The sequence below is a fragment of the Ursus maritimus genome, unplaced genomic scaffold (assembly GCF_017311325.1).
Source record: "Ursus maritimus isolate PB19 unplaced genomic scaffold, ASM1731132v1 scaffold_12, whole genome shotgun sequence".
Taxonomy (NCBI): domain Eukaryota; kingdom Metazoa; phylum Chordata; class Mammalia; order Carnivora; family Ursidae; genus Ursus; species Ursus maritimus.
The window spans coordinates 30,336,995-30,357,175 of NW_024423564.1; the positions used below are offsets into that span (position 1 = coordinate 30,336,995).

General features: G+C 42.3%; 1 protein-coding gene across 2 annotated transcripts in view; it reads right to left on the reverse strand.

Annotated features, from left to right (window-relative positions):
- The window catches only part of LRRC8C (leucine rich repeat containing 8 VRAC subunit C), a 74,514-nt gene that overhangs the window by 15,732 nt on the left and 38,601 nt on the right, over window positions 1-20,181 (reverse strand). Inside the window, exon 2 of one of the 2 annotated variants that reach the window (XM_040627061.1) lies at window positions 15,438-15,579. In XM_040627061.1, the coding sequence (XP_040482995.1) occupies window positions 15,438-15,575 (138 nt within the window). In that variant the 5' untranslated portion in view covers window positions 15,576-15,579. Of the gene's footprint in view, window positions 1-15,437; window positions 15,580-20,181 lie in introns of those variants that run through there. The other variant, XM_008690615.2, reaches the window with a different exon arrangement.

The window sequence follows — 20,181 nt, forward strand, 5'->3', positions numbered from 1 at the left end:
CTTGCAGGTAAGGCAAGCGTCATGGCAATTCTTAGTCATTTGGGTTTGTTGGATGGTAGGAAATCATCATGCTTTTTGGAAGCTGACCTATCCGGACTCCAGAAATATCATTCATTTGGATAAGAAAGGTTCCACACATTCCAGGGAAATAGATCTTTTACCACGAAGAGTGAATTCCAGTTATGGATCTTTCTCTGACTTATCTAGATGGTTGACCTCTGGGCAGAACGTAAGACTCTTCTTTGTTCCTCCTTCCTTCTTTCTAGGAGAAACGGGGCTAGTAGAGATAGTAGCATTAAAGGAAAAGTAGTGACCCTTGGTGCTCATAAGGAGTGAAGGCTCTGAGTTCAAGTGGCGGGAGCTCTCAAGATTAGTTCGTCTGGACTCTCCTTAGAGTTTCCCTTGGGAGTCACCACTTTGAAGTCTCTCTTCTTCCTCGAAGCTGGTGATATGCTGCGTCTAGAGCTGCCTCTGTCTTGGAAGTGGAAAGTACTGAAGGAGGGCCTGGGGAGGATAGCTCAGACAAGCTCTCTCCTTGGCTTTAGGGTGAATCAGCGATCTCCTCCTCCCCCCTTCCCCTCACGTACACTTTTGTACATTAAAAGCCTTTATTCCCACCCCACCCTCCCTTCCCACCTTGGTCTCTTCCTTGCCCGAGTGTCCCCTTTCCCGCTCCAGGCAGGCAAAGATTAAAGTGCAGGGAAAGAGCATAAGGAAGCTTCTTGAGCTGCCCCCCAGTCCCTCCTCATCCAGATCACATAGCCTTTGGTGCTTAGGGAAAGGAAGGCCTTGTGACTATCTGAGGTCTGGCTTAGCTCACCAGGAGATGGATATAGCGACTTTGGGACCAGAGCTGAGCTTTCATCAAATGTTCTCTTGACTGGTCTTGTCCTCTACCAAGCTCCTGTACGGTCCTCTGGGAGAGGGAAGAATTGAGCATTTGGTCCTTTATCTTAGACCTTTCTCAATCTGTTTACCAGAGAACCCAACTAATCACACTTAGGGCTATAAGGAAATGCACCAGATGAAGGCATTTGAAGTCTTTAGTTAAAGAGAATAAAAGTAATATATTTCTATTTTACCACCATTTTTTCACAATAAACTGTGAAATGGAAATGTCTATTCTGCTCATTAATAAAACGGAGGCTCAGAAAAGCCATGTGTTTCACCTAAAAACCTATCCATGGGAGAGTTCACGCTTTCTGTTTGAGCTTGGGGGGAAGGATTTAACTTTCCTCTTTAAATTTAGCTGATGTAGCTGAAATTATAAAAATCAACGCAGGTTTTGCATTTCCAGTGAGCACACAAGGTTTCTTCCAAGGTAAAATGATGTTGTAATTGATGGCCTGTTTATTAGACAAAAGACTTGTGGTTGATGGTGTGGTTGATTTCTTCTTTTTTAAAATTAAGTTTTTATTTTATTTTTTAAAGATTTATTTATTTGAGAGAGCACATGCAAGCAGGGGAGAGGTCGAGGGAGAGGAGAGAGAGAATCCCAAGCAGACTCCACACTGAGCACGGAGGCCGATGCAGGGATTGATCCCACGACCCTGAGATCATGACCTGAGCTGAAACCAAGAGCTGTCGCTCATCCAACTAGCCACCCAGGTGCCCCTTAAATTAAGTTTTTATTTTAATTCCAGTTAACTTACAGTGTTCTATTAATTTCAGGTGTACAATATAGTGATTCAACAATTCCATATATCACCATAGCACCTACATTTTAAAAGTTAACATCAACATCCCAAAACATAAGCTAACATGCCTGAACTTAAAGCCACAGAGCCTTAGCTTTAGGTATCAGTGCAAAGAATCTCACCAGCTCTTAAGGACTAATATGCTTTGAGACATCAGCTCAATTTTAAAATAGCTGACCCTAATATTGCCAGTTAGCATAGTTTACTTCTTAGGAAAGCTAGTGTTTAGAACTTGCTATTATATGACAAAAAGTCACTATGCACATTTAAAAGCCTTTATTCCTTTATTCTTTAGGAAGAAGAAATGCTATTACATCAAAAAAACCCGAGTCCTCATTTGCTAGAATCTTCCAAGCGAACATATATTCAATTTTACTTTGCCTCACAAATCTTACATACCGTAACACTTCCTTCCCCCAGGAATATAATGTAAATAATCCTATATAGAATATTGACAAACTCGATTTCCCCAGGTAGACTTAACTGTTCTTCCTCCTTTGCAGTCATCGCGAGCAATGGCCATTGAAAGATGACCACATGTACGCGCTCACACACACACACTGCGACAATTATCTTGCATTTTAGAAGGATGTATATGAATGTTTTCCTTTGCAACAGTGCCAAGACCAAGCTTCAGAGCCAAGACCAAGCTTCATGTTGTCAGAACTTAACATGCAACAAAATAAGATGGTATAATGAATGAATATGTTATTCTCATTTCTCTCCAACTATTCCTTAAGCTCCTTTGGGGGCAGAGATGGAGCCTTAATTATTTTGTTTTCCCCATAATACCAAACACAGTCCTGGGTACTAGTCACCATTCAACAAATACGTACTGATTTATTTGTAGTTTCATGGCAAAAATTTCATTGAACAGAATACTTCTCCCTATCACCACATATACTCAAATAGAAACTCGATATTAATCTGTCAAGGATGTTATAGAAGAGATTTCTCTACTGGATGGGAACTATACTAAATCACCTCTAATTCTCTGGCAATTCTGAAATTCTGCTATTTCTATTTCTTTAAAGAAATTTAATTAGTGCAGGACTACAAAGTTCAGAGAATAGAATAAACCTGTATCATGAAAGTACCACCATTACTCAAGAACCACTAAATTTTAAGTTAATTTTTAAAAATCCCCGAAAGACTAAAGTATTCTAGAGAGTTAATGAACATTAAAAAAGCCCTCAAAAATCCCCTTGCAAACCTGTTGTTTAGAATGAAGAAAGCATTTTCCCACAAAACAACATGGAGGTTTTTAGACTTTTAGGGAAGCTCATAAAATCCCATCCCTGGGTACAAGGTCAAGTATTAATACTGTTAGGGAACTTAATCACTGCCCATAATATGGTTTACTTTGGGATGTTGCAGTATACTTCTCTGCACAACATCCGAATAAATGGGCAACCGTCTGGATAAGAAAAACCTGGGTTTTGCCATGGCACTCAACTACAATTTTATTATAAAACAACCACATACGGTCAAAACATAAATTCTCAGTTCTGTAAAACATATTCCACTGGTCTCACCGAACTGACTCTATAACTTGTTCCGCTGAGGCAGCTCAATTTCTGGAAGTTTCTATGCCAAAACAGCATGGTATTTTTTTCTACACAAGTTTTGGGCTGTAGTTTTCTAGCACATGAGGGCATATAACCATGTATGAGTCAGGGTGTGTTGATCTCTCCCTAGCACATTATTGCAACACATCCTCGAAGAACTTTTTTTTTCCAGGTCTGTTGCTCAAACATAGGGCCTATCTCACTTCTTTGTCCAAGGCTTATGCTAATTATTCTAAGAATAATGCTCCCCCTGTGCTTACCCAGTTCTAGAAGGCTGCGTTTAATCTGATATCACTAAAGGAAAATTACTTGCTACTGGCTGCTTTTTCTACTTTTGGGGGAAGATCTGATTTTTATTACCTCCTCATTAATTACCCCACACAAAGCTTTCCTCTGTCAGTTTATGATTCAGTTTTAAGCTGCATGTTCATATCATTGTTTTTATTAAGACAGTCACTGAATTCTTAGAGCTGCTGAAGCATGTTAATGCATCCACTCAACACATTTCTTGAGTGCGTGTCAGGTCTAAGACATGCAGGTGCGCACAGAGAGGAATCAGACATGCATCCTGCCTTTTGGTAACTTCAAGTCTTGTAGGGACAATGAGATATGCTCTTGACATTTTCCGCCACACACTCTGGCTGAGGTGTTAACAACGGGTCATGCTAATTGCTTTAGCAGTTCATAAGGTCCTAGGTCCCAAACGCTATGGGATTAAATTCTTTGTCCTAAATCTCACAAGTCAGACCAAAATCTGAAAGCTTAAATCTAAGACCACTGATATTTGCGGAAGCACAGTGCCCCAGGGCACCAGTGGTGATGCTCAATTTAGGTTAATACTGGTGTCAAACCTGATGAAGACGATGCAAATGAGAAACATTGTAAGGGGTGACATTCCCTTGTGCTCCCACTGGACCTGGCACGCTGGCCTCTTCTGTTGCCTTTGCTGGCATTGTCTTCCTCTAGACACCCACATCCCTCCCTCCGCTCCTCTAATTCTGCTCAAATGTCACCTTTTCAGAGAGGACTTCTTGGACCACCCTTTTTAGAGTAGGATACTTGTCACTCTCTCTCCTTATATGGCTTTAATTTTCACAAAGCACTTATATCTAATGTTGTATTTTAACTGTTTATTTATTTATTTATTTTTACCAGGGACTTATCATTTTTTATCACTGCCTGACCTCACTGCTTAGCACTATTTATTATATGTAGAGAACAAAGGAACATTGTTTGCATGACACACGGATTCTTGGGCTATTCACTTTCTGGAAGGGCATCTCTAATAAGAGAAAACTCACTACTTCACATGACATTTTCAGAAACTTCTAGACTTTTTGAGAGTCTGGGTTGTACTGAGCCAAAATCTTCCTTCCTAAAACTTCTGTTATTGGTTCTATTTGGTGTTCTAGGACACATGGAATAAGCTTAAGCCATTTCAACTTTCCACATGGCACCTCTTCAAGTATCTGCTATCCAATCTCATGTTCCCATTAATCTTCTCAACTTTAGGCTAAGCATACCTTCCACCAGGCCTCAGAGAGGGGGTGTGGGTTTCTCTCTTGTACTGGTCACAGTCTCTTAAGTTATGGTGTGAGATGCCCACAAATGGATATACTGTCTCTGTGATTCAAAGGTCTCAGCCCCTTTCCACAGCTGTTAGATGCCCACTGCACCTTTCCACTTGGCAATAACGGTCTCATCTACTCTTCCTTGCTCACTCACCTCTTCGTTCCACAGAATGGATTCTAGTGAGCGCTTACACTGGCCTGCTACTACTCTTGGTCCTGGGGATAGAGGATAAACCTGACATAAGGCATAGCCTTATGGAGTTTATATCACTTAGAGATAATTCTTCCAGCTAGATTTTTGCTTTTGAAACAAAAGGATGATGACTCTTACAGCTAATGATTCTTCTAGTTGTGGAATTTGGAGTTAAGAAATTTCCAGCTTGGAAAAAAAAAAAGAAATTTCTAGCTTGTGAAATACAATAGAAACATTTGCACAGAGATTTAGAAGTTTACAGCTGAAGAAAAGGATGAGATTTAAATGGAGCACCTGACTCATATTCTATAAAGAATATTTAAATAAATTAGTTCACATAGTTGGGGTGGTGTGTGTGTGTGTGTGTGTGCGTATGGTAGGGAGAGGGGAACCCCAATGGCACAGGGTTGAATTATCCATATTCCTCAGTGCATAGTAATTATCATTCCTGCAATGCCTCTTCCTTCTTCCCTCCCTCCCTCTCCTCCTCCTACCCCTCTGTTTCTTTCCTTTTATCCCTTTATGCCACTCTATTCCCCACCACTGCCATAAGTGAGCACTTGTCATATAAATTTTGGTATAAGTTTATCGAGTTTCTAAAAAAAATCAAATTGGAATTTTATTAATATTGCTTTTATTCATAAAATAATCTGTGGGGACTGGATCTCTTTGCAATATCAATTCTGTGCTATCTAAGGACATATAATCTCTCTCCATTAATTCGAATTATCTTATATGTCATTTACTAGACATTTTAAAGTTTTCTTTGAGGTTCCTGTGTATTCTTGGTTGGCTTAATTCCTATATATGTGATAGTTGCTATTTTTTTTTAAAGATTTTATTTATTTATTTGACAGAGATAGAGACAGCCAGCGAGAGAGGTAACACAAGCAGGGGGAGTGGGAGAGGAAGAAGCAGGCTCATAGCAGAGGAGCCTGATGTGGGGCTCGATCCCATAACGCCGGGATCACGCCCTGAGCCGAAGGCAGACGCCCAACCGCTGTGCCACCCAGGCGCCCCTGATAGTTGCTATTTTGAACGGTATCTTGTTTTTTTGTTAAATCTTTTGGTTGGTATGTATCTTCTAGTTGGGAGTGTTTTACTACATAGTTTAAAAAGTGAGCACAAAACAATTCTGGGTTAATTTTTTTAACTATACAAAGGCTAGCTGTTCTAAAACAATAGAAATTATAAAATAAACATAACAAAAATGCAAGAGTTTATAAAGGAAAACAGTACAATAGAGGAAGAAGGAGCATCACTCTTTATACTAAACAGAAGACTCCAGATATAACGTAGAAACTTACTAGCCTTACAGTTAAAATGTAGTCCCAGTATTAGCTGCATCTTTATCTCAGGGCCCCTGTGTGGATGAGAGGACCCTTATGTTGTCAGTGTCCTCAGTGAAATGGGAAGGAGCGGACTTTGAGAGGAAGCAAGTGAGCAGAGGAGGACTAGTGGGTTTGTTCGGTGGATAGGATTAGAGGACTGGAGAGGGTCTCCAAGTGCAGAGCCCTGATTAGAACACAAGATCATGCCCTCCATATCAGAGCAAACCTACCCAACAGAGACATTGAAACACAGGTCTTGGTGACTTATAACCCAGGATCAACAACAGAGACTAAATATATGGTAAATCTCATTTGCTTCTTATAGGAAAACATACACACACACTCACACACCTGAAGTCCAACAGTGCTGCGTTATTTGAGGGAAAAGATGCATTATTAAACAATCAATAGTAACATGAGCATAACAATCCGTAGTAGTGAGATAAAAGGAACTGTTCCTCATTCACTAACTGGCATCGGACGGCACCGGATGATCTAAGAAAGGCATTTAGGTCCAGGCCCACGTTAAACCCGAGAGGATACGGTGAAAGGTACTCATGTATTATTCTCGTGGCCAGGAATTCATTCCACATTAAATTGTCAAGGTGATAGATGACAAGAGTCAAGTTCTAGGGAAGATCAAAAGTATCATTTTGAATAAACCACCATAACAAGGAAGTCCTAACTAAGGCATATTTTAATTACTTAGATGCAACAGGGACTTTGAAATAGTGTTTCCCGAAAAGCAACCGCCACCGTCCAACAGAGATGGGCAAGGCTGCTCTTTAAAATGATTTTCACCATCAAATGACTTCTGTTTTACATTCCTCAAAGACCCAAGGTAGAATGGTGACATGAGGGTACACAGAAACTTCATAATAAACAGATCTTAGGGACGCCTGGGTGGCTCAGCCGATTGATCGGCTGCCTTCGGCTCAGGTCATGATCCCAGGGTCCTGGGATGGAGTCCCGCATCGGGCTCCTTGCTTGGCGGGGAGCCTGCTTCTCCCTCTGCCTGCCGCTCCCCCTATCCCCCCTCCTTTTGTGCATGCTCTCACTCTCTCTGACAAATAAATAAAATCTTACCAAAAAAACCAACACAGATCTTGGATGAGGGCTTCATTTTCAGTCTCCTCATTAAGGCCATCTACTCTTTCATCAGAATTCTGAGTTACACCTAAAACAATAGGCTAATCTAAGAAAGAATTTTTGAGTCTCCGTTTCTCAATTCAAATTTGACAAGAGACAAAGATCTACTAGAAATCCAGACAGGATGGGCCAGAGGGTGGGGGAAGGAGACAGAAGACAGAATTCAGGGCACATTATCAAAATGAACTCCTCTGGAATCGTCCTGGAGTCTATCATTTTTTATCACCTCTACTTTCCAGTGAACCGCCCGTGAGCCTCTTCACCAACAGGCCACTGGCTGTGGGGTTGACACTGACGGCTCTAACTCAGAGAAGCAGAAGTTACCTTCCATGTGCACCAGAAATCACAGTGGGGAACTGACTCTGACCGACAAGCTCAGGTGTCCCAAACTCCTCTCCAGGGTGACCCTGCTGGCCAGACTGCACCTTGGGATTGGGTTAAGTCCCCAAGGATTTTTCGGTAGGTGCTTTCAAGTCACTGAAATCATTCTCTGGGCTTTCTTTTCTTTCCTAATTCAGAAAGCAGGAAATGTCCTTCTGGTGTAACAGTCACAAAGCGGTCCCCTTGGACTTCCAGGGGGCTTGTTTCTTCCAGTTCCTGTTTCTGGTTTCTAACTACTAACGCTATATTTGGTAACAGCCTGCCTGTGGGCTGTTTTGGATTTGGTCATAATAAGATAACCTGGAGTCACGGAGCAGAGATCTAAAGCAATCTTATTTTTCCAGGAAGCAATGTGTTGACCTTTCAGGATTTGTTCCATTTTATTGAGTGTGTTGAGTTTTGAATAGTGTTGTTTATAGCACAAAGTTGGGTGTTTACACGATTGGCCCTCAAGGGTGTATGACTGTACAGGAATAGGATACGTACAGTCTCCTGGTTTACAATGAGTTTACGTTGGCTTCTAATGTGCACTGATGTAATCTAAGGAATGCTTTTTATACATGCTCTTATTGCATGGCAGCCTCGAAAATAGCTACTTGCTTGGAAATGGACAAATATTTGTCATAAGAGTAAGACTCGAGTGTTGACTGTAACCCTTTTACATCAGGGCAAAAAAGAATGGGCACTGATAACTGATTCATAGGTACACACTTCTCCTTTCTCCATGTTTTCAAAATGCATACTGTTAAACCTATATGAACACAACATATTTTTTTTAAGATTTTATTTATTTATTTTAAAGAGCAAGAGCGCACGCAGCGTGCACGCACAGGAGAGAGGCGGAAGGGAGAGGAAGAGAGAGAACCCCAAGCAGATTCCCTGTTGAGCTCGAGCTGAGTGAGGCTCGATCCCACGACCGACCCTGAGATCAAGATCTGAGCTGAAACCAAGAGCTGGATGCTCAACGGATGGAGCCGCCCAGGCGCTGCTGAACACAATTTTTTAGGAATAAACAAGAAACTTTTCCTTGCCATTGGAAGAAGCCATTTTGAAAAGAGTCAAAAAGCTATTGAACTACTGGTTGGTTTTTTTTTTTTTAATATTTTACTTATTTATTTAACACACACAGAGAGAAAGCACAAGCAGAGGGAGCGGCAGGCAGAGGGAGAAGCAGACTTCCCACTGAGCAAGGAGCCCGATGCGAGACTCGATCCCAGGACTCTGGGATCAGGACCTGCGCTGAAGGCAGCCGCTGAACCGACCGAGCCGCCACCACTGAGCGTCCTTGTAACCCTACGTTAGATGTTGCTGTGTCATGTTTTTGAACCACAGGAGTAACTTGTTTTGTAAGTAAGATCAGGAAGAATGATCACACTTTCACTTTACAAAGGGAAACCCAAGGCCTAAAACCCTATTTTATGATATTATTTTAATGATTATTTACGTATTTAAACTGTTGCCTTGGAATTGGGAAAGGAATTTTAGCTTCATAGAGAATATTTTGTTTATGAAATTATCAGTCATTAAGCAATTTCAGACGATTATATGAGAACTAAAACAAGAGCTCAAATTCTCCCCCTAAGGAACATTACTTTCATTTGTAATATGGATATATGGGATGTTTTTACTTTCTTAATTTATACCATGTTTTATTTTTTGTTTCTTTCTTTTTTTTTTAAGATTTTATTTATTTGACAGAGAGAGAGACAGCCAGCGAGAGAGGGAACACAAGCAGGGGGAGTGGGAGAGGAAGAAGCAGGCTCATAGCGGAGGAGCCTGATGTGGGGCTCGATCCCATAACGCCGGGATCACGCCCTGAGCCAAAGGCAGATGCTTAACCGCTGTGCCACCCACGCGCCCCTATTTTTTGTTTCTTTAATGTTTACTATAGGGTGAAAGTTATTCTTTTTTTTAATGGCAGGTGTATAGCGAATAATCTTTTAGAAAATCTAAGATGTAATTCAGGAAATTCATATTCTCTAACTTTCCATTTTCCCTTTTAGTCATTTTGCACTTGTTTTTATCTTAAGATCCTGTTTCACAAGCCAGTATTTGGCCCCTTGATCTGTGCAACTGTAACACTTCCATGCGATTCCACAGCAGTGTGCACAGGGTGAAAGGCACATGCTGGAGAGGCAACAGCAGATCTGGACATCCACTGAATCCCCTTCGGCTTTGGGACAAGGTACCTAACCTTTCAGATGAAAATTCGCATCTGAAAAATGGGACTCGTCTACCTCTACAGTTTCCTTCTGAAGAGCTACAGTACCCAGAGATTCTAGGGCAGCTCCCCTTACCAGGGCTACTCAATGGAAACGCTACTGGCTTTCTGGAGAAGTCAATTCATCCGCTGTGCAGGAATGGTCCACCCATTGCAGCATGCCCCCTAAAATGCCACTGACCCATCAATGAGAGCTTTATAAAATGATTATACTATGTCTTCTGTTTGTGCTTATTTTCCTTCCATTCCTTTAATACATATATACAAAATATACAAATATACTAAACCACTATATATATTCTATATACATATATTCATTCATTGAGACTTAGCTCAATTTTCATCTCAAGTCCCTAACTTCCAGCAGCTGAGATGACATCATATTTAACACTCTTGAAGTCTACTGCCATTGAGGGGCTCACACACTGAATGATACCACTTATGGATTTCTGTGGTCTTCAGTCTATTAGCAATCTGAGGGCTGGGAATGTACTATATTTCTCTCTCAGGGTCTAGCACACCACACAATGCCTGACATACTGCGGGTACTAAGGCTGTTTGTTGAGTGGTCTACTCCCTATGAATTCTGAGCCTGGAAGCCTTCATATTCTGATGCAATCTTCCTTTGAGGCATTTCACATTGTTTGGAGACTTGACATCTCAGACTACACTCCCCGGATCTAGTTAACTGAGGGCTGTTTTCTTTTAAAGGTTGTGAGGATGAAACAGGCCTGTGTGTGAAGGGCCCAGGGTAGGTCACTCTGACAAGCAGTGGTGACGCCGGGCGGGGTGCTCCGTGGGGAGCATCAAGAGCCCCTGCACAGCAGAGAGACATGACAGGGCTGTGCTCCGGGAAGATGACTCTGACCATGGCATAGGAAGAGATGATCAAGTCGTGCTTGAACTCACTTGAACTCATTCACTCGTCCCTTCGGAGCTCACTGTGGCCACACTTCTTAAATGAAGTTCATTATAGACATTTTCATAGGTTCATGCTCTCGTTTTCATGTTGTTCCAAGTGAACTACTGGTTCTTACAGACACACTGTGAGGGTTCTCTTTTCTGCACTCCATCTGCTATGACACACGAATGAGAGAAAGGATTCCCGCACTCTGTAAGCAGGTCCTGTGGCAGGGCCGGGCGCCGTGATGTGGTAATAAAGTAAAACAGATGAGGTCCTCCTGTCCATGTCGCCTCCCTATTTCGCAAACCGGCCATTCTAAATATTTGCCCTTCTCCTGAGGAACCTACCCCATGCCTTCCTTGTTGTCACATCCTGCCACCTCCCTGACCCTCACCAGCACCCCACAGATGGGTCGCTTTCTACCTCACAGAAGCCATAAGGCATAAACTCTCACCTTTCTCAGCCTCCCCCACCCCACCAAAATGCATCTATAGCCATCATTCCCAATCTGGTGGAAGATGCCCCCTCCCGCCAAATCAAGGGTTATCTGGTTCCTGAATCTATCACCTCCTTTTTCGTGAAGATGACCATCCTTCTTCACCTACCCTGAAATCCTCCATCTTATAGCCAACCGCTGACTTAACAAGTCTACTTAGATATCTAGTTATGCTCAAAAACAAACTTTTTCCAGATGCTCAGGCCTAAAAAACTTTACAGTCACAATTTCTCTTTTTTCTCATATATCACATTCAATCTTTCAGCAAATCTTGGTGCTTATCCTTCAAAATATATCCAGAACCACAGCTACAATCCTGGTGCGAGCCATCTGATTCACGTCTTGCCTGGATTACTGCACTGGCCTTCTAAACAATCCCCCTGCTTCCATCTGTGCCCCTTACACTGTATTCTTAACAACTAGAGTGGTCCTGTTGAAACACAAGTCAGATACTGACAACATTCCGCTTGAACCTCCAAAAATGTCCCATTTCGCCCAGAGCCAGGCCCAAACCTTTACAGGGGCCAAGAGGGTCCTATGTGATTCACAGCTTTTGCCTCTCAGGCCTTATTCTTCTACCCTGCCCCTCCCTCACTCTGCTCCAGACCCCGGCCTCGCGGCTCTTCCTCCAGCATGCCAGGGCCACCCCTGCTTGTGGCCTGGAACATCACCAGGGGTCTTCCTAGGTTCATTTCAACATTCAGACTCTGAGATTATCCTAACACTCATCTGGCACCAGAATCACTTAGAAAGATCCAGGATTAAAGTCACAGCTTGGCAGCAAAGTGGCACCAGGCTTTCTACCTTTGGAGGAACCTTCATAACTGTCTGTGTGTGATCCACACCCTGCCCAGGACCTCGTCTCTCCGTGAGCCCTTCCTCCCCAGATCATCTCAGGCACAAGGAAAAGAGATCCACTGAGGTGGGGTCTGCTTTTATCCTGGCTTAACAGGATGTGCTCCAAAGGGACTAATATCTGTTGTACCTCAATAGATAGCCTTTCTGTGTGTCAAGGGACATGCCCAGTCATAGGTGTCCCCACAATCACAGAAGTCCCGTGGTGTGGCTTCCTTCCAGGCATTTGTCATTCTTCTAGTCCAGATGCAGCTGACCAAACAGTAGTCATTTCTACCATCAGCAATGTTGCCTAGTAACATGGCTAACATTCTACTTTTATCAGGTCTCCAGGGAAACAGAGCTAGAAAGTTGAGCAAGTCAAATGTCAAATTCTCCTGGAGAAGGGGAAGGGATCTGTGAACACTTTGTCCACCCGTCTCTTGCTTTTGCTCTTCCCTCTGCCGGGGAGGCTCCTCCCTGGACATCTGCCTGGCCGGCTCCTGCACTGCCTTCAATTCCTTCATCGGAAGTCACCTTCCCGAAGGCTTCCTGTCTGAGAATTGCCACTCCTAACATCACCTGCTAAGACCATCCTCGTATGCTCTATTTCCTTTTCCATTGTCCTTATTACCCTCAAAATATCTAATTCACTAACTGATTTCTTCTTATTTGGCTTTCCCACAGAATTTAACCTCTGTGAGGCAGGGATATTTGTTTTTACTTTTTCCTCCTGCGTTGATAATTCTTAGCACCTAGGACAGTGCCTGGGACACAACAGGTTCTTCAACAACCATTTGTTTTAGTTATTAATGAATGTATGTTCTTTCTCTCTTTCAAGCCCTAGTTTTTCACTAGGAAAGGCATGGAGGAAGGGCAAAATGTTTTCGGGCTACAAATAAAAAGCAGCATGGAATTAGAGATTAAGAGCAGAGACTTTGGGGTCCAACTGCCTGGATCTCAGCAAGGGTTTTGCCATTTACCTTGGAGGTTTCCCTAAGCTCTCTGAGCCTTTGTTATCTCACTGGAAATGAGGATAATAATAGTACTTACATCTTACGGTTGCCATGAGGATGAAAGGAGTTAAAATATGTGTGAAGTATTCAGAAGAGTACCTGACACTTAGGAAGCACTATGTGTTAGCTATTATTGAAATCCACTTTTTTTTTCTTTTTTTTAGAGAGGGAGAGAGGAGAGGGTGAGGGTGAGGGGCAGAGGCAGAGGGAGAGAGAGAATTCGAAGCAGGCTCCACACCCAGCATGGAGCCCGATGCAGGGCTCTATCTCATGACCCTGAGATCATGACCTGAGCTGAAATCAAGAGTCGGATGTTTAACCAACTGAGCCCCCCAGATGCCTCTTAAAATCAACCTTTAAAAGCCTTTACTTCTATTCTGCACCACTTCTAGTTATTTCCGTTTCTTCCAAGTTTAACTTCTTCTCAGCCGATCTACTTGAAAGTCACATCTACCCCAGTCTTTAATTTCCATTCACTTTTCCAACCACTCAAACTATGATTTCAAATGACCTACATGCCGCTGTTCTCTCCTTAGTCCATGGGTTAGTTGTATGCCTGCCATCATTGGTCACCACTGCCTTTGACTTCTGAGCCCATCCTCCCTCCTGGTTTCCACCTATCTGTGTGGTGGCCCCTTCTCAGTCTCCTGCCAAGGGACCCCTTCCTTCTTCCTCACGCTTTGGTAGTTCTGACATCATCTCATTTGCCACATTCTCCTTGGTCATTCCATTCACAGGCATGGTTTCAACTCTCACACTGAGGACACCCAACGAGTGCCAGTCCTACTCACAGTTTCCCAAAGATGTAGTGTTCTTCGCCACATCCATGACTTAGAACTTTCTTTCTCCTTCTTGGCACCTTTTCCCACCCCCAGCTCCCTTCCCCTGACTATAGCTGGTTCTCCAAGGCTTCGTTTCGTTTTTTTTTTTAATAAAGATTTTATTCATTTACTTGAGAGAGAGCGAGACAGAGCACAGAGTGAGAGGGAGAAGCAGACTCCACAGTGAGCAGGGAGCCCAATGCAGGCTCGGTCCTAGGACTCTGGGATCATGACCTGAGCTGAAGGCAGACGCTTAACTGACTGAGCCATCCAAGCTCCTTGGTTTTCCAAGTTTTAAAATAACCATCGCCTTTTCTCTCTTCCCCAAGCCCAGTGCCCCACCTCTGCACTCCCTTACTGCTTTACGGATGCCTCTATCATAGTATAACGCTTGACTGCTGGTCTATGTAGTTTTACCTGAGAAATGAACCGTGTGTGTGTGTGTGTGTGTGTGTGTGCGTGCCCACGCATGTGTATGTGTGTGTGTGTGTGTGTATCCGCAAAGACAGTGCCTGGCACATAACAGGAACGCAAAAAGTATCTGGATTCAATATATGAATATGTAGCATCTGTATAGAATAAACTTTCATTGGGTTACATTTTAATTCAGAAATAAACTTGCGGAGTGGTGCCTGGGTGGCTCAGCCACTTAAGCATCTGACTTGATTTTGTCTCAGGCCATGATCTCGGGGTCATGAGATCGAGCCCTACGTTGGGCTCTGGAATCAGCATGGAGCCTGCTTGGGATTCTTTCTCTCCTTCTCCTTCTGTCCCTCCCCCCACTCACGTGCGCATGCATGTGCACATTCTCTCTCTTTCTCTCTAAAATAAATATTTAAAAAATAAACAAACATTGGGTAAAATAATGTTGTCACATCAAACTGTTAGTTCAGAAGGTTCCATTTTGGCAAGACAAGTGACACTGTGGCTATATACATGCTATATTTTACTATAAGTCCGACTTTGAAAGGTAAGGGATTCCCTTTGATGTCAGTGGCATCAAGTATTAGCTGACTACAGTCCACTGCTCTTTGGGCTCAGTGAAATCTTACAAGTACCACAGTTACCTTCTTAGGAAAGTTCAGTAAATACGTGTTTGGGGCTCCCTGCCATGACTACGAACCCCATACACAGGTAGGTAGAGAAGGGCAACTAGTATTTACGGGGTTAAAAATCACACTGCCAGCTCTTTTGCAAGGGTTCGATAGCAGAGTGACTTGCTCTGGCTTCCGTTCTGACGGGTCTGGGCGCCTACCTGGAGAGTACATCCGAACACACCGATCATCAGCATGGCCACCGAAAGGTAGTCGGTAAACACATCCCACCATGGTTTCAGCACACGGAAGGCAGGCTGCTGCTCAGAGAACTGCCGGAATTCTGTCACCGGAATCATGGTTCTGAGAAAGGAAAAGCTGTGAATTACTTTATCTTCATGCACAACACACAGTATTGACAGCATGTGAGATGCTGCTTCAACCGCGAGAAACAGTCTGAATTAGTCCAGGAGCTGTCCCGGCACCTGAGGCTGTTATTAAGCCTTTGAATAAAACCACCGTAGAGTGGTTTCCACATGGAAAAGGCAAGTCCTTTCCTGACTATTATCCCATAAGTGGGTTCCCTTTGGCTGCAGGTGGACCAGAGAGACCATGCGAGGGCAGAGCACTCTTTCCGGGACTCCCTTCCCCTAAACAAAACATGAAGGTGCTGCAGAGAACAGAGCCCAACCTTTGAAGTGTTTCTGTTATTTCCCTTACCATCCGGGGAAGCTGCTTTAAACTATTTTATATGTAATCTCAGCATTGGCTTGTGTTATTTACTGATCTCTAGTTGTAAAATAATAGTGCTTGCTCCCTGGGAAGGGGAACGACTTTGCCACATGGTCCATGTCTTAGAAGAGGGAAGATCTCATGGATGGAGGCTGCTGTAGGGGGAGGGGATGCTTTGGAAAGGACTTCATTTTTTCTTGCCTCCTAATTTTTGCCCCTGTGTTTTTGACTTGATTTCTTTTCTCTATTTTCTGTATTCCTCATATTTCACCATGAACTTCAAATTCATCCTGATTTTCTCCTCCGAGAAATCAGTTGTCCCTGGAAATGTCTATCTCTATCGAAATAACAGAAGAGAAATGAATAGGATACACCTGAGGCTCTGGGAGGAAGGGGAAAGAGACACAGCCTCTTCTAGTCTGCCTTACACGTTCTCACGTCCCACTGCTTTACTGTGATCCAGGACCTGAAGTTCATCATCACGCTACTGTGAGAAGGAATGTTCTTGTCTTATCTTATGGCAACGAATAAGGGTAGCCAATGCGAGACAAGAAAATTTCTCTCCCTTTTGCCACCTTTGGATCCAATAATCTAGTTCTCTGCACCTGTCCTTGTCACTCTGTCCTAATTAAAGAGCAAGGGCAAGGCTACATTTGCTGCTTTTCTCCCAAGCCTTGTTTGTGTTACAGATCCTTCCTTCCCGAATACTGAATTAAGGGCTATACAATAAACAGCCCAAAGCAAAGCAAAGCAAAGCCTCTTCTTTGAGTTCACAGGTGGTTATCTTTGGAAACTATTATCCTGTTATCCGTTCTGTCTTGTTGCTTTAGCTGACTTCCTTAAGCAGTGATTCGTCGTCTTTTTGGATTTTTCCTTAACACAGTGTTGAAAATTTCAACTGCCTGGTGCTGCTCTCACTTATGACCTATCTATTTGACATCTGTGCAGCATTTGATATAATTTTTTTTAACGATTTTCTCATTTTATCCAAACACGATTTTCCTAACTCCATTCTGTTACTATCGCTAGCTGCACGCCTGTTGAAGGAAGAAGCTACATGTTATCCACGTGTGTTCTCAAAACACATGTTGCCAACAAGCCACACAAGCTAAATAAAGAACTTTGCAGATTCCTAGCATCCTTGGCATTTCGGGCTAGTTCAAAGTTTGATGTCCTGACACTTTCATGACCTCTTTGCTTCTTCTCAGTGAATTATTACAACCTCACTGCCCCAAAGGTTTCCTAGTCCCGAATGTTCCAGTGGCAGTCCCAGAGGCTCTAACTCCTCTTAGCCTCCAAGTGCAGCTTCAGAAGCTGCTGTCTCACTCCTTTTTGCATTCCCATCACTTACCACAGTACCTGGCAAACAGGAGGAGACCCTGAACAACTGCTGTTGAACAAGTGAATGAGTGAATTCCGATGCTTGTTCATGGAGTGGGGCTCCTCCAAGTCAGACCCTGGGCGAGCCGGACCAGCTGCAGTGACAGCGCTAACAAGCTGGTCTACACTCTTTGATGGGTTTCTTGGGTTTTCCTTCACGGTAAGTTCCTGTCCACCTTGGAGGGAACTGGGCTTGGTCTTTAAAGTGAGGACCAACTTCAGGAATAAAATGCACCAATGTAGAGCAGTGTGGGGATAAAGAAGTCGAATAAAAAACTCCAATAACTAAAGAGAGGACAGATGGACCTTCTGCCCACTGACGGAAAAAAATTTTTTTGTATTCTTCTCTCACAAATTTCAGCACCTCTGATGAAAGACATGCATAACAGGGACTACACCTGATTTCTCTTTCATTATTATTGTAGCTTCTGATTGATTTGTTACCATTTCAAGAGTTACTGTTTCAAGCTGAAGGAGTCACTTCTGAAAATAAACTGCTTGGGTTTAAACAGTTTTTTCCCCTAAAGATCAATTAGCACAATTTTATTTCCCTTTTTTTTTTCTATTTTAGAAATGTAAATGATTAGCTTTATATTTCTTCCAACTTTGATTTCCAACTTATTATGTAAGAGTTTAGTTTACCTAATTAAATAATGTCTTTGGAAATATGGCATTTCAACTCAATCATGAGATTCTGGTGTCCTAATTAAAATTACATGATTTTTACATTGTGTTATACATCTGCCTCTGTGTCCTTTTGCAGAAATCCATGTGCATTTCCTTATTAAAAAATACTTATTTCCAAAAGTCATTTTAATGGCTCTACAAAATTTACTTCTCCAAAAGATCATATCATATAACCCTTTGGTAAAGAATATTGGTAAAATTAGTTGCAAACCCAGAGTTTCTTTCTTTCGTTTGTTTGGCTCTTCCTGAACAATCCATCTTCCTCCTTCTCAGGAGAATCTTAATATCGTTTTCTCCAGAATTAATTACATAGAACAAATCCTGCTCTATTAACCCTTAACTTTAAGAATACAAAACTTGTTCTACTTTGATTCAAACCTGATTGCTAACACTGGTCTCCGATGCCTATCAGGCGGGTACAGCCAGCATTTGCTTTGGTCCACATTTTTCTGGCAGCTGGGAAGTGGCACACTTTTAGACAGTACAACCACACACCATTCAAGGGAACAAGAGCCAATTCCAAATGGTAACATGTATTATAACCGTAATGTAGTGAGTGGCCCGTTATAAAAATGAATTTAAAAATTCAATGATGCCTGAGCACATGAAATATGAATTCTACAGAAAAGAAATCCACATATATCGTTCACCATGTCACTAAATTGAATGGCCAATTTTCAGCCCTCACTTATTTGCTCTATCAGCGTATCAGCTGCATAGGCATAATTTGACTATTCTTTATTTCATTTTTAGGATGCCATGTCCTTTAGGTTTTCCTCCTCTTTCCCTGGCTGTGCCTTCTTTAACTCCTTTGCTGTTTCCTCCTCTTCTCCCTGACCTCTGACTCTGGACTGCTCAGTGCTTAGTCTTTGGTCCTCGTCTCTTCCCACAGTCATTCATCGTCTGGTGACTGTAACTAGTCACAGTGCTTTAAAGAGCACCCACACTAAACACAAACTCATACCTGCATCCAGAGTCATGGACCCGATTGTCTACCTGACGTCTCCATGTGGATATCCACCAGACATACTAAATGCAGTATGTCCCAAACCAACTCCAGTTCTATTCCCTTATTCCTACGTCCTCCTAACTCCAACAAAGCCCCATTTCTCTTGCAACTTTCCTCTCTCAGTTGATGGAACTTCATCCTTCCAGTTGCTTAGGCTAAAAACCTTGGAATCATCCCTGACTGCTTTTTGTCTCTTACATTCCACATCCAATCTGCCAAAATATATTGTGCTCCTTATTTTTTTGTCTGTCTCCTATAAGAACGTAAGTTTCATGAAAGCAGGTACTTTTCAGTTCTATTTTGTACACTGATGTATCCCAACTACCCAGAAAATAATGCTTGACATATAGTAGACACTCAATATTTGCTGGATGAATTAGTGAATACGTAGTAATTTTAATGAAGAACAGGGGTGCAACTGACTTAAGCTTTAGAAATAATCATCATAAAGGCAAAGTGTGTCTCTGAGTAACGTCATGGGAGGAAGATCCCATGGTACAGGGCCAGGAAATCAGCTGGTGTCCTGAGGCTAGTGTGGAGAAGCAGTGCAAGTGAGGAGGAGCACAGAAATACCACGATTTATTTAGGGGTTCTTCTCAGCTGTACCCAAAGGCTCCATAAATCCAAATAAAGTCATCAGGATATGCTCAAACATCAATTATAAAAATAAAACAAATTGCTTTTCTTCTGGCAGTGCAATGATGGAAATAAAAAACAGGAGAAAATGCCAAATTTTCCAGTTCCTAAAATGATCCTTTCTCTCTTGGGAGAACATGACTCTAGATTGTGTTTTACTCTGTATTGTGGTACACATGACAAAATATCTCTAGAAAAACCCACCAAAGAAGATCGTAATTCTATGGTTCTATAGAAATATATTCAATTAAAAGAAAATCATAAACGAGTTATAAAATTTTAGAACCTGAATTGCACTTAGAGAGGATCTAGTCAATATCCTAAGAAACAATTTAAGTAGAATTTTTCCTGTATTCAATTTCCCTTTTCATATCCCTATTTGATGGTATAAAATTTTAAAAAGCTATTTTTAATACATTTAAATGATTCTTGAGCTCTACTGCCCTTACAGTCCCATAAAGCAAGAATTTTGGACTCAGAAGGAGTGGGAAGAGGCAAGTGAAACTTGCAACCCAATGGAT